Source organism: Notolabrus celidotus, chromosome 4, assembly GCF_009762535.1.
Source record: "Notolabrus celidotus isolate fNotCel1 chromosome 4, fNotCel1.pri, whole genome shotgun sequence".
Lineage (NCBI taxonomy): Eukaryota > Metazoa > Chordata > Actinopteri > Labriformes > Labridae > Notolabrus > Notolabrus celidotus.
In genome coordinates, this window is record NC_048275.1 from 18,793,371 (window position 1) to 18,807,188 (window position 13,818).

Here is a 13,818-nt window from a genome sequence, read left to right on the forward strand (position 1 = left end):
TGGGTAGTGTTTTTGAACAGAAGAAGACTAATCTGCTCCTGCTTTCTTGAAGCTTTTCTTGTTAAATGCATTACTCATAGATGATTGTTGCTGTGGAAGCAGTTAATCACTTCTTCTGACCCAACACCTCAGCAGTGTTTTTATACATTAAGAATAACTTTATGCTGATGGTCTTGTTTGCCTTTGTAGGTTATGAAGGTACATTCATTTCAATTTCAGTTTGTTTCATAACCAGATACAACACTTTCAAAACAGATATGATAGTGATACATTAAAGGAGAGCACCAGGTGAATATTGGAGTTTTTATTGTGTCTATATAGATGTAAAATGTCAAATCAGTCTTTAGATGACAAGCATTGGTTGCTGTACTTATTTTGTCTTGATCATCATTGATAGAAACTTGTGTTTTTATTTGACAGAGGCAAACTAGGCTGACAGTGCGGTTTTCATTCCTCAATCACTCCCTGAATATCTTGGTTCAGTGTTTGGTTTGTAAAATACTAGAAAATTGGACTATAAGAAGCTCCTTTTTCCTCTTTTAGACTCCAGAGCCAAAAAAGATGAACTGAACCAACAGACTGTTTTCATAACCGTACAATCATTGGTGGCAGGCCTTCTGTTTTTTATTTTAGAGCGGCAAACCAGGCTGAAGCAACACTGTTCTCATTTCTCAACAACAGACTTGTTCTCATGGAAACACTGCACTTTTCGTAAATCTACAGTACTCGCCTAAACATTACACAATCACACACCATGACTGAAGCAAACCACAGCATGTACTCAGCTTCCTGACCATATATGCTGCATCATACAGCAGCCCCTGGACTTCAGCTGCTGTTTGAGAGATCCATATACAGCAAAGCTAATGGATGTAGCCTGTTTGTGCTGCATTCATAGACTGATTATATTCTGAACTGTGTTGACAGCTGCTGAATTGCTCTCACCTGTTGTGTTTCGCTCTCGAGCCGAACAAGTCCCCAAACAGGATCTGTTGACACTCACACAAGGCACTGTGTCATCCAGCTGATTGATATAGAGGGAAAGGCTGTGTGTTTTTAAAGCTCACTGTTGCTGCGTGTGAAGGCTCTGGTGTGCTATTGGATTACTTGAAGTTTTTCTGTTTGACTCATAGCCCAGCAGGAGAACATTCGGTACATTATTTCAGTTTTGAATGGAAATACTTCACAGTTAGGTTTCTCTTTGTGCTGTCAGTAATTCGTATCAAAGTACAGTAGCTAAATCTGCAGAGAAAGAGTACAATGTGGTTTTAGCTGCAGGCTGAATGCTATTTACTGTTGTTTTACATTATTCAAATGGCCTGCTTTTTCTGAAGGCACGAACAGCAGTCAGTTTTTCATTGCATGGAAAGCCGGTTACAACCACCCGCCACCACTTGACAGCTGAAGACAGCTCATTATAAGAAGACCGAAAACCCATGTTTGATGTTTCTACTTAGTGAGGGAGGCACAGCTATATCAAGCTATCCCTCGCAGGCTTTTCCTTTATAAGGAAATACTGTCTCCAACTGGTTGGGATTTGATATGCCTGTAGTTGCAGATGATGTGAGAACTGAATACGGGTAATTGTGTAGACAGAGCACTCTCAGAGAATCTGAAACGCAGAGAAATCGTGTGTTTGTTTTGGGAAAAATGGAAACAAAATAACAGGAAGTCTTTGAAATACTCCATTTAAACATGAAAAATGCTGCATAAAAACTTGGCATGTTAAGCCTCTCAAAGGAAGGATTTACTGCACAGTTGTTCTTTTGGATTTTATTAGATCGTACAGGTGTAGCTTTTACTGCGTCCACCCTCTCAACATTCATACATGCTGTGCATAAAAATGTCAATACAGGGCAAATAAATGTTGTTTTAATGTCAGTACTATACAGGCTCTTTGAGGGACAGATGCCTGCTATATAGGAAGGTAAACACCAGAGCTTTACTCAGCGTCTGCATTTCTGCTAGTACACATCTGTCCTCCAGATTTGCTGTTTCTGTAATAGCCATCTTCCAGCATGCCACTCCACTCTGTTGGTAACACACTTCAGCCATTAGCCCTTCAAATGGAAACACATTTAAGCATCTCTGCTTCCTTCCCTCTACACTGGACTTGTTGTTTTTCAAGTATGAGAGTTATTTAAAAAGGTTGAATCAACCTTTAGAGAAAAAAAAAAAGTTGAAGTACTTTCTGGAGAGAGCATATCTTATTAAATAAAGCTGCTGTACACAGAACCAGCACTGCTTTATCCAGCTATGCACATCACTGCTATAGATTTACATTTATAGTTTCCTGACAGCCTTTTATTGTGTGTCAAGGAGACCGCAGCTTTCTCCTGACATTTCTTCCACTCTCCCATACGTTTTAACTTGTGCTTTAAAAAGCATCAAATCTCTGCGTTCATGGTGGGTACCAAGAACTGAACTTCTCTAACTACATGCTAATCAAAAAAGTCCAAAACATCCAACGTCCTCATTGACATTGATTTAACTGCTGGCATAAATTCAATTCAGCAATCATCCACATCATCCATATTCATGCTGCAGTAATTTACTTACATTAATGTGCATCCACAGCCGTAATGCTGCTTGACGCACATACCAATTTAGCGGATAAATAAGGACGCTGTGTTGTTTGTCCCCTTTCCCCCACTGGCTCTGAATCCGAGTCTGATCTTTGTCCTTATTATAATCCTGTTATTTAACCTGACCTTTGACCTTCATCATGTCCACTTTGTAAGGCCACACACTATACTCAACAGATGACTTCCATTACTGTAGTGAAGTACACATTTAATGGACTAGGCGTGCTTCATGCGTCATACACCTGCTGTCAGAGGGAAATATGAGCTACTTTTTACCCCTCAATATTCATTTGAAACTTAAAGGAGCTATGCTGAGGAGGGTGTTGCATTAAATCCATAGGTTGATCTACTCTGAAGTATTCAAAGACAGCAAAGTATCTTGAACTGTGCTCCATATTTACAAAATAAAGCCTTGAAATACACAGAATACTTCAGATGAAAGCTAAAACATAACATTAGAACCATCAAACCTGCTTTCTATTGAATTAAATTGTCTCAATTTAGAATTTGCTATTAAAAAAACAACAATGAATACATAAAGTAAAAAAAATAATTACTACCAGGAAGCAGCCAAAAGTTGCATGAAGTGAGATGCTATGTGGCAATGACTCTGAATAGGTGAAGCGTTTTGTAAAGGAGGGTAGAAATAGGTTGAGTTAAAGTGTTTCTGATCAGTTGTATTGTTTTCTATTGTACTGCTTTCCGGGAATCATTTTTTGTTCCTTTTTTGATTGTTTTTTCTATCATCCCCCAAATCGTTTTTGCAGCTATCTACAACAGAAGATACTTTTCAATTTCACAATTTCAATCTTGCATTCAAGAAAACAAGTTGTTTCTGAAATGTTTCCGTGCGTCTGTTCCACAAAACAATTTCAAACAGACGATAAAACTGTGTTAAAAGGAAATGACCCATGACCTTGGCACAGTTGCATTTATGTAACTCCCTCTCTCTGCTTCTGATTGTAATTGGGATTGTGCCCTGCTTCCTTTCAGCACGAGGTAATTGCTGTGTCTGAGAAGGTGATTGTGCGCCTGGAGGACTTGGTGAAGTGGACTGTACCAGACTTCTCAGGATGGGCCCACTGTCTGAAGGCCGAGCCTCTCAAACCCTCTGTGCTCCGGGAGCTGGGCACCAATGGGAGGCGGGAGGCTCTCCACCGCTATCGAGAGAGCACCCTGACCAGCGGACTCAACTTCAAGGATGTCCAGAGGGAGAGGGCGCTGCTAGGTGAGCACCAGCAGAGATTCAATTTATTTAAGTTTGTTTTTAAAGTAGTTCTTTATTCTGAAAGGTTACTGCTGAGCTTCCTGTTTGTTTGGGTTGCTGTGTTGAATCTTTCTGTATTTGGGTCCTGCCTCCACCAAAAATCAGCTTGTTAGGTTGGTTTAATGCGTATTGCCTTTAAAAGGATAGTTTAATATTTTAGAAAAACAATTCTTATCCACCTTTTCCCCCTGATATTTACTCAAGAAGATCAGTACCAATCTTATGTCTGTGATTATTCCCAAACTGGAGTCTGGAGGCAGCCAGCCTAGATTAACATTAAGACTGATGAAAACACTAACTCTGGTTCTGTTCAGGGTTGAAGCTTGGTGACTGCCAGCAAAACACCAATTTCTTCTAGTTTATTTTCAAAGCATTTTTATTTTAAAAGGTTACTGCTGAGTTTTCAGTCTCTCCAAGCTGCTGTGTTGAATTTTCCTGTATTTGGGTCCTGCCTCTGCCATAAATCAACTCATGTTTATTGTCCTTTGCTTGGTTTAACAAGTGTTGACTTGACTGGAGTAATTCATCAGCATGTAGTTTGAATTCTTCCTGATATAATGAGAGGAGAATCACTGTAATAGAGGCCTGCTAGAGGTAATGGCAGTAATGCATTACAGGCTTACTGTACTACAGATCTTCTTTCAGACAACAAAGGCGGCATTGCAAACAATAACATCATTCTGCTGGTTATGTCTTTAAATAATTGAGTCACATTAAACTGCAGTCCACAGCACCTCTGACACCTTCTTATCCTTCAGTTCAGATTGTAATTGGCTGTGCATCTCGGGAGCTTTAAGGATCATCGCTGCGTGTGTCTCAATGGCTGTCTGGTGTGTTCATCATGTTCACGGTGCCATTAAGTGTCAGTGATTGTTTGATTCTTGCATTCTCGGGCTCCTGGGGTCTCGCTACAGCATTTCCCATGAATCAGGCCCAACATAAAGCTGGATGTCTGTGTGTATGAGTCATCGGATGCAAATAGGAAACTGGCATTTGAGCCTAATAATCAGAAAGAACATAATGTTCCCTTTGAAGCCATTTCCCACTTATTTGCCTCCCTGCCTCTCACATGGCTGTGATGTAATGCCTAACGCTGATTAGAGTGGTATAATGTAGCTTTGCAAACATGCTTAAAATACCATCACTATGACAGTTTGTCTTGTCAGGTTAAACATACAAGTCATGGTGTTGGAAGCCTGATTTATAGCATTATAGTATCATTTTTAAAGCCTACGTGGAAGTGAAACCACTCCAGGCTTCAAAACATGAGACATTTTTCAGTAGAAAACGTGCTTTATTGATGACTCTGGTTCTCTTTTACTGTTCTGGGTCTTCCAGGAATGCTGTGATGCCCTTGATTACTCGACTTTGCTTGAATCTCATACGCAAAAAAAAAGACAAGAAGATCAATAATGGATGCTTTGTTGTTATTCCAGGAATCAATATAGTTTGATCGTGCTGGTGGTGTGTGTGTGATTGCTTTCTTTCATAATCAGATGTGTCAGCGTGCGTCTTAAAAGATATTATGTTCCATATAATGGCTTTCTATAAATGCGCTGTATCGTCCACATTTTATGGATTTATCTGCTGTCGGTGTAATAACCTGACGATGACGCTATTGTTACCAAGGGGCTGTGTGTGTGTGCGTGTGTTTGTGAGTGTGTGTGTGCTCGTGCGTGTGTTGCTAATGAGCAGCGCTGCCGTTAATGACTCCATCAGGCTGTTTCTAAATGCACTTGTCACTCCGATGGGACACTCCGCCAGAGAATCTGCCCACTCAGCAGAACGGGCTCAGACTCTGGCAGGCCACCAGAGACACACACGCACACTTTAACACGCATACACACATGCTACACACCAACAATCAGTGGTGTGCATTCACTTATCCATTTGTTTGTTTGCTCACTACATCTTTGGCGTGTTTCTGTTGTTGACAGTGTAACAATATGAGCGGGGCCGAGAGTTTGGGAGTGAGAGAGGGAGAGATCACTTATTCATCAAGGCAAATGCACGTTACTCTGAGCAAGGGTTTGCATAGAAATATGAAATATGCCTCTGCAATGCTGCTGACTACCCAAATGAAATATTCATGCCACAGCAGCAGCAGATCAGATATAAAAGAAGCCTTAAAGCATCCTGTATCTGAATGTCTGTAATTTGCTGTAATATGTTAGCTCATAGACTAAACCGACTCTTTTTTTATGATATAGCTATATTCCTTTTTTTGGGTTTGTATTTATGAACAGAACAGCCCGAGGAGGCTCCTAGCTGAATGGCTTAAATGATGTATTTTTCTGATTGTTATTCTGATCTGTAGCTATGTCAGAGGAATTGGATTGTTCCCCATAACAGGATACTGCAGCAATACCACAAGCTGCACAGAAAACCATTGTGAGCTAAAGAGCAATAAAGTGTGCCATTGTTATCGAGGGAAACGGTTCTCTCTCTCTCTCTCTCTCTCTCTTTTTTTCCAAGTGCGTATCTTAACTTTTCCTGGCACGCTGCCAAGGTGAGTTAAGTGCAGTGTAATGTATTTGTGTCTCACAGGCACAGATGAAAAATACTACCAGACAAATGTGCCTCAAATAGCAGCATGAGAATCGTATAGTTTTTAATAAACATTATGTTCAGCCTTACAGTTTGGTAAGTGAACTAAGCTGAATGTCCTCAGAAATGCTCATAAATTGAAAGCAAAGACTGTCACACAAATTAAAGTAATTAATTAGAGAAACAAGTGACCTTTACTGCCGCTGTCCTGCAGCATCGACAGCTGTGGCTCTAAAACCTGCGAGGCAGAGAGATGATTGGTATCATAATTCAGATTCCAGCTTTAGCAAGGCTATGAAAGGCAGTATTTTAAAAGAGCGCCTGAGCTAGCATGAAAGAACCTTGAGAATGATGCAACTTTCTCACAGACCTCTGAAACTTAAAAGGAAAAATGATTTAATTTGTACAATTTGTTGAACAAGTGGCATCAGTCTGTTCTTCCCCTGAGCAAGATGAGGAGACTGATACCACTCTGGTGTTTTGTGTACTAAATATGAGCCTACCAGCTGAAGCCTGTTAGCTTATCAATGCAGTGTGGGTAATTGGCTAGCATGACTATGCCAAAAATAATAGGTAAAATATGCAAAACTGGTATGTTGTAGTTTTAAAGTGGTAGAATGGTGGACTTGATGTGAATTTAGCAAGCCATGCTAGCTTTTTCTCCCTGTTTTTGCATCTGTGCTGAGATAATTCAAGCTGTTGCTGCTATAGCTTCATATTTTTCGTACAAATGTGCTTTCAATTTACTCAATCTGTCTGAGCTAGATAGAAAAACTGTCCTTTAAATAGGTAATGTTTTTAAAAACAGACCTGTCTATCCTGTAAAGAGCTATGTGCTGTATTTTGACTGGTTTCTGAGTTTGAATTCCCATTCAAACGACTAGGAAATTAGTTTCTTATTAATGTTGGAGTATATCTGCTTGCCACACAGCCATAGCTGATTTATGTTTCTGTACCAAGCTAAGCTAACCCAAGGCTGGAACAAGCCTCATATTTCTTGTAACTACACACATTAAAGTGGTTTAAATCTTCTCTTCAAGCTGCAGAAAGAAAAATTCTGAATTATGTGTCTTTATTTAACCCTCCTGTTATGTTGCGGGTCAAATTGACCCTTTTAAATGTCTATTTTAAGCAATATATGCCGTCCAAACCAGCTAAATGCAGCAAAAAAAATCTGGGCAGCATGTGACAGAAGATGTCGTGTTAATTTATCAACATCACTTCATAAAAAAATTCAAAATTTAAAACAAAATAAAGAAAAATCTATGTCATGTCAAACTATTGTATTTATATTTAGGGCTTTCCAATGTATATTTAAAAAAGTTTTAACATGAAGTTTAATGAAAAATTAGTGACTTATCCTCATTGAACCATGATCTGTGAGAATTAAAGAACACCAATGGACTAAATCTTGATTTAAATAGTTAGTAATGGAGTTAAAAAATAGATTAAAAAAAAAGTGTATTGGGATTTTTTGGCGTTCTGACACTTTTGGATAATTGAATATGCCCCGGGTCAAATTGACCCAGGAACATTGTTGCTGTTCCAGAGAAACCAACATAACAGGAGGGTTAAGCAAAAGTGAACCATAAAAAAACCTGTTTCCAGTAATTGCACTATGCTAAACCAAAATGCTACTTGAGCTAGCTTTTTATTTCTTACACACATGAGTATCGTATCAACCTCCTGACCTAGCTACCAGTTGCAGTGTTGAATATTTTCTTTAAATACATGAATTTTTTTAGAGATGCACCTTTTTTGATCCAAATATAACACAAAGGACACTGATTCAGACCAAATACTGTGCATGATAAATGAACACATTGAGCTGCAGTTTCCCATGTGCAGAACACTAAGCCAAGAAGAGCCTAAACATTATTCTGCTTGTGCTTAAAGACAGATGTATTACAGTTTGCAGTCATTACATAATCTGTAATGCAGTTCACTTAATCAGGTAATGCAAACCGTCCTCTCGGTTTATCTTGTATTGAAGTGAGCATTAGAGCTTCTTTTTACAGTTCAATCCACTGGGGATAGCTTGCCAGGGAAGTTTACATTCTGCCCCTCTATCTCTCCCCAGAGAACTGGCCTGATTTTTTTTTTCATTGCTGCCTGCTGAAATTGGTTTCTGGTCGTATAGTAGGAGGCCGAGGGTTGGAGAGCTGTATCTGCTGATACAGTTTGTTGGCTGGTGCTCTGAGAAACATAGAGCTGTTGAAGGGAAATAATAATAAAAAAAAACTATATATATAAAAAATACAAAAGATTGCTCTTGCTCACTAAATAGCTAAATAGCTTTTTTTTCTTGTCTTTCTTTAAGTTAAGCCTTCAGTTGTGCAACCAGTGAGCAGATTCTGAGGTTAGATGCTGCAGAGGATTACACAAGGTCAGAGCTTGTGACTCCTACATTCAGAGAAACATAGACGGTGTTCCTGTCTCCTGCCTTCACATATAGTATCATTTGTAGTTGCTTCATCCATCAGCAGGGCGAGGATCAGTGCTCTCAGAGAAAACATCCAGACTGGAATGTGTAAGCATGCAGGCGGACAAAAAAAAAAGTGAATTTCAAAAGAAGTTGACCCTCCATTAGACTACTTATATGGCTTTTCATTCTGTAGCACCTTGTGAGAACTTAGATAAATAGAATACAATTAGGATTTTTGCTGTCACTTGTAAATATCAAAGCTATTCAACCGAACCTGCACTGCTGCATGTTCGTAATTCTGCTGATAGACACACAACACATTTAAACATTTGGTGGGCTGGATTAATTAGAGATAAGAAATTTAAGCGTTTTTATGGTACAGTGACACTGAAGGTCTGTTGCCATTATAATTCAAAGAGAGACCTTTTTACCATGCGTCTCTTGCTGTAAGAGGAATCTAGTTTGCTTTGATGGATGTTTTTCATGCAGTATCTTCATCAATGTCGAGAGCGCAATTTGACATGATAGATATGAATTAAAAGTCTCTTTGCAGTGAGTTACAAGAATGGAAAAATGACATTATGGCTTTTCCCCCGCAATCCATTTCAGCTGACCTTTATCACAGAGAATGTTGTATATTTTAGGTTAAATTGCAATCATTTATGAGGTGCATTTTCCAGATTTATTTCCATATACATACATCAGGATCATTTTGGTTGTGGTGGTGGGGGTTGGGTGTTGTTTTGCCCAAGGACTCATTAGCATGTGGACAAGAGAAGTAAGGGATCAAACCACCAACCCCACTATAAATGGGTGACCTTCTCTACCAACTGAGCCACAAAATTGCGTTATAATTAAAACATTTTTCAGCCCTGAGCAGCTCCTCAATTTCCTTAGTGCATTGCATTGCAAACTCAGAAATGAGGCTTTTGTAAAGTCAAAACTCAGATTTTTTTTTTTCTTTGAGTATATTTGAATCTTTCACTTTATACCAAGAACTTTCTTGGTTAGATTAATGTGCAGTGTGGAATTGGGATGCATCTGAACATCCCTTTATGTGATCAGAGCTAAACGAACATTGATTGAGCTGGATGGTGCAGCAGGCCGGCGAGACACAGAGTGATATCGCTGCATTTCAAAATTCTTTACAGCCTTGCCCGCTTGGGGGGAAAAAGAACCACTGTGTTTTTTCTCTCTGATGCAACATCTGATCTGTATGCCAGGCTCGGCACATATACCCGATGTTGATATCCCGACAATATTTCAGTCGGAACATTTCAATTTGATGTAGAGGGTAGATTCTGTCCCTTTTCAGAGGCTGTTGTGAGCGTCACAGAATGTTTATACGGGTAGGAGCCGGTGATAAGGAAACAGACAGATGCTGTCTTCTCATGCTTGATTTGCCTTGGTGACAATACAGAACAATATTTGGGACTTTGACTCGCTATCACACATGAAAATGTTTTATGTTTCGACTGCAACGTGGGAAGGGAGTAAGCGGTTTCTTGGAAAAGATAAAAAGAAGAGTAATGGCATGTTGTGACTCTGACAGAGAAGGAATTCTTCCTTGTAAGACACACCAACACTGTACTCATCCATTCAGAATATGTGGCAGATTGTATCGTTTGCACTCGTTTGCTTTCCGCCCCTCAAACATATTTGCTTCCCCTTCTGCTTTTTTTGCGCAGAACTAATTCAACAAACTGTCGAAAAATCCCTTTTGAAGTAATTTAATGGAGTGTTTGTATTGATTATGTGCCTCTCTCACCCCCCTCCTCTCTTTCTCTCCTTCTTGGTTTTTTTTTTTTTTTTCCCTTTTTGCTGGTGTTAGGAGGGGGTGGCTTTATGGCAGTATCTTCTTCATTATGCTCAGACCTGTAGGAGAGAGAATCACAAGCTGTTTTTCCTCACTGATGTGCTCATATCATTAATTCACTTCTGACTGGCCGGAAGCCAGAGAATTCTAAATCTGTAAGCAGTAAATTGTGTGCCGGGGTGGAAAAATCTATTAGATGTTTGAGCATGCCTCGAATTTGAATGGGAGAAAGAGACACTGTGAAAGAAAGAGAGAGAGAGAGACCACCCAACACCCGAGCCATATCCTGTTATGACTCCCACCATAATCAAATTCAGCTTCTTTGGATGGCTATATTCATTAATAATTTGTGTTATTTTATTTCGGGTATGTCACATAATGTGTTTTCCGACTTGAGCGAGCGCTGGTGGATGGTTAAACAATGAGAACGGCCTCGGAGGAAATGGAGAGTCTCTGTTTCTCCATTACAACAGTTGTGTCTCTCTTCTCTCCATTATTCAGGTCTGGAACAACATAGATGCTATTGATGGGACCTCTGCCAGGCATCTTAAACAGGCAGAAAATGTGAGCGAGGTTCTGTTTTAATACATCAGCTAATCTGCCTCAGAGACAAATTTCCTGATAGAGTAATTTCGTAATATTGTTCTTTGTTATAAAAAGCCTTAAAAGCACACGGATCAGGAGGTTTTTATCTGAGATTGTGTTGATTGAGGAACATTTTGCTCTCTCTTCTTAAACAAATTGCCTGCCAGTTCCAGTTACACTCTGACTCACACTTATGTGTTACCCAACCGGCAGGCTTTCTGGACAGATTTCTATATCCATCTCTGTCAAAATGATGCTCATTTCCAGTATTACAGCAACATTAATGTTTTAGCAGATGACTGCTTTTTCTACATGTCTCCCTGTTATGTTGTGTTTGCCTTTAGACAGGAAACTGTAGAAAAACAGATAGATATGGATGATTCTTTGCTGCTCAGTAGGCGCTCTGCACACAAACAGATTGTACAAATAATAACTCTGCATATTTCATGAGCATGCCAGTCCATCTGCTTTATGAATGCATTTAAAGCTGTCCTCTTCTGGGCGGCCTGTTTATCAAAAGGACTTTAAGTTCAACAAACAAAAACACACAAAGGGACACTGCATGTTTCTGGAATGAGGTAGTTGAACTTTGTTTAAGCTTTTCCTGCGGATTCATACTTCTTAGTTTTTCAGTTTGAGTTTGTTTTTGACTAGTGTAAGGAACTTTAGGTTCTGAGTGTTTTTGATGCCCCCTGTGGACAAAGTGGGTCCTCCTTTATCTTTGCTGATCTTTTCCTGTATGTTTGTGAATAGGATTTTGGGACAAACAAAATCTCTTAGTGCTTTCTGTCAACAATCACTGTAAATGTTTGCAGTAGGAAATGTAAACAAAGGCTGTTTTGATAGAGTGCTTAAACTGACTTCACTAACGCCTACCCTGTGGCAGTGGTTACAAGCATTAAAAATAACTCAGAACGACTACATGCACAGTTAAGTTGAGCTACAGTTATAGCTCGATTTGTCAGTTTAATTGTACTACTGTCCTTTTCCCAGTATACAAGCACATGGCAAGATCAGATTTATTGATAAAAGTATATCCGCTTCCACTATGGTAAGTGGTAATGTTCCCCCTCTCAGCTTAAGGGTCTGTAAGATCTTCTCCTAGTTGTCCTGTTAAAATTGATTCCAAACCACATTATCTGGCTATGTTTGTCTGATTTTGAGAAATTCGACTCAGTGTGATTTCAATCAGACAAACATGTTTTAATGTATCTTAAAAGTCCAGTTTTAGTTGGACCAACACAATCACTACTTTATTTATTTTCACATCACGTAAATGTGCTTTACTGTAAAGAAATCATCATCCTGCTCACTGATGGTCTTGCCTATATAGCTCACAAAGAGGCATCATTGTTCATTTCAGTATGTTTCTTAATCAGCTGAAAACTCCTAACAGGAGCTTTTTAACATGATAATAAGTTAATCAAATAAGATAAAACTACCCAACAACAGTACAGAAGCAATTTAAAATTAGCTCCACTTCGAGCACCTACTTATACCACTACTTATACATGAATGCAGCAGTGATAATAACCCAGTAATATAAGAGTATACTTATAAGAGCCATTTTTGATTACTGAGTAGGTCCATGAGTAGTTTTAATTGTGGTACTTTAAGTACATTTTGCTAATAACACTTTGACTTAAGTGACACTTGAATATGAACATGAGACTGTGGTAGATAAAGCTACATGAACAGGAGTCAGACTACTACATTAACTTGGACATATAAAATCCAGATAATGAGGATACATTAAACAAAGGATTTAATTATATTTTCTGTTGTTGCGCTCTATACTGTCCAAGCTGATTAACAGGTTTACTGTCATCATAATTTAATAAGACTTATCTGTGTTCATTCATTATGTGAACTTGTATTCTTCCATGTATGAACAATGATTCACCACATTGACTTCGCCCTACTGTGTTAGATAAACACTTCTTCTAGTTAGACCTGTGCTTAGGTAAAAAAAATCTCTCGCCGCTGATTGCAGATCAGTTTCCCAACAACTTCCACTTAATATCTGCCATAATCTGTAAAGCAGAACTGAAACATGAGGGTCCCTGAGCCTGGCTGCTGGGTGTATATACTGTAGGTCACGGTGTGGAAGATAGACTTCTAGCCTTGCAGGAATAACATAGTGTTCATTTCACAGCAAAGAGGTAATGCATTTTACCAGCATTGAAAGGTAATTGCAATACAGGCTTTGATAGATTCCAGACCTTTGGTGGGAGCTGAGTATGTGTGTATATGTGTGTGTGTGCGTGTGCTGCATGCTCACACATACTTGCTCGGATACATAACTGTTCTTAATGCTTTTATTAAGCCAAACAAAACACAAATGACGTAATTTGTATTTTCAAAACATCTCTGCACAGATGGTGTAATATATTTTGCTTTCTTTGATATACTGACTGCCAGAGGAGTTGGAAAGGAGCGCCTCGGCTGCAAACAATAGATCATTGATGCCTCTCTGTCCTCTTTCTCAACCTGTCAGTCCATTTCCTTGTTATGTACTGGCCTGAGGAGCACTTGGCAAAATGAGAGGCATTCAGCCAGTCTTATTTTTTTCCCCTGATTTTGCCCTTCAGCC

The 13,818-nt window shown here is 39.2% G+C and overlaps 1 protein-coding gene across 1 annotated transcript in view; it reads left to right on the forward strand.

Moving 5' to 3' along the window:
- arid5b (AT-rich interaction domain 5B) overlaps positions 1-13,818 on the forward strand; it is an 85,656-nt gene that overhangs the window by 7,715 nt on the left and 64,123 nt on the right. Inside the window, exon 3 of the mRNA XM_034681832.1 lies at positions 3,579-3,813. Within this exon, the coding sequence (XP_034537723.1) occupies positions 3,579-3,813 (235 nt within the window). The remainder of the gene's footprint in view (positions 1-3,578; positions 3,814-13,818) is intronic.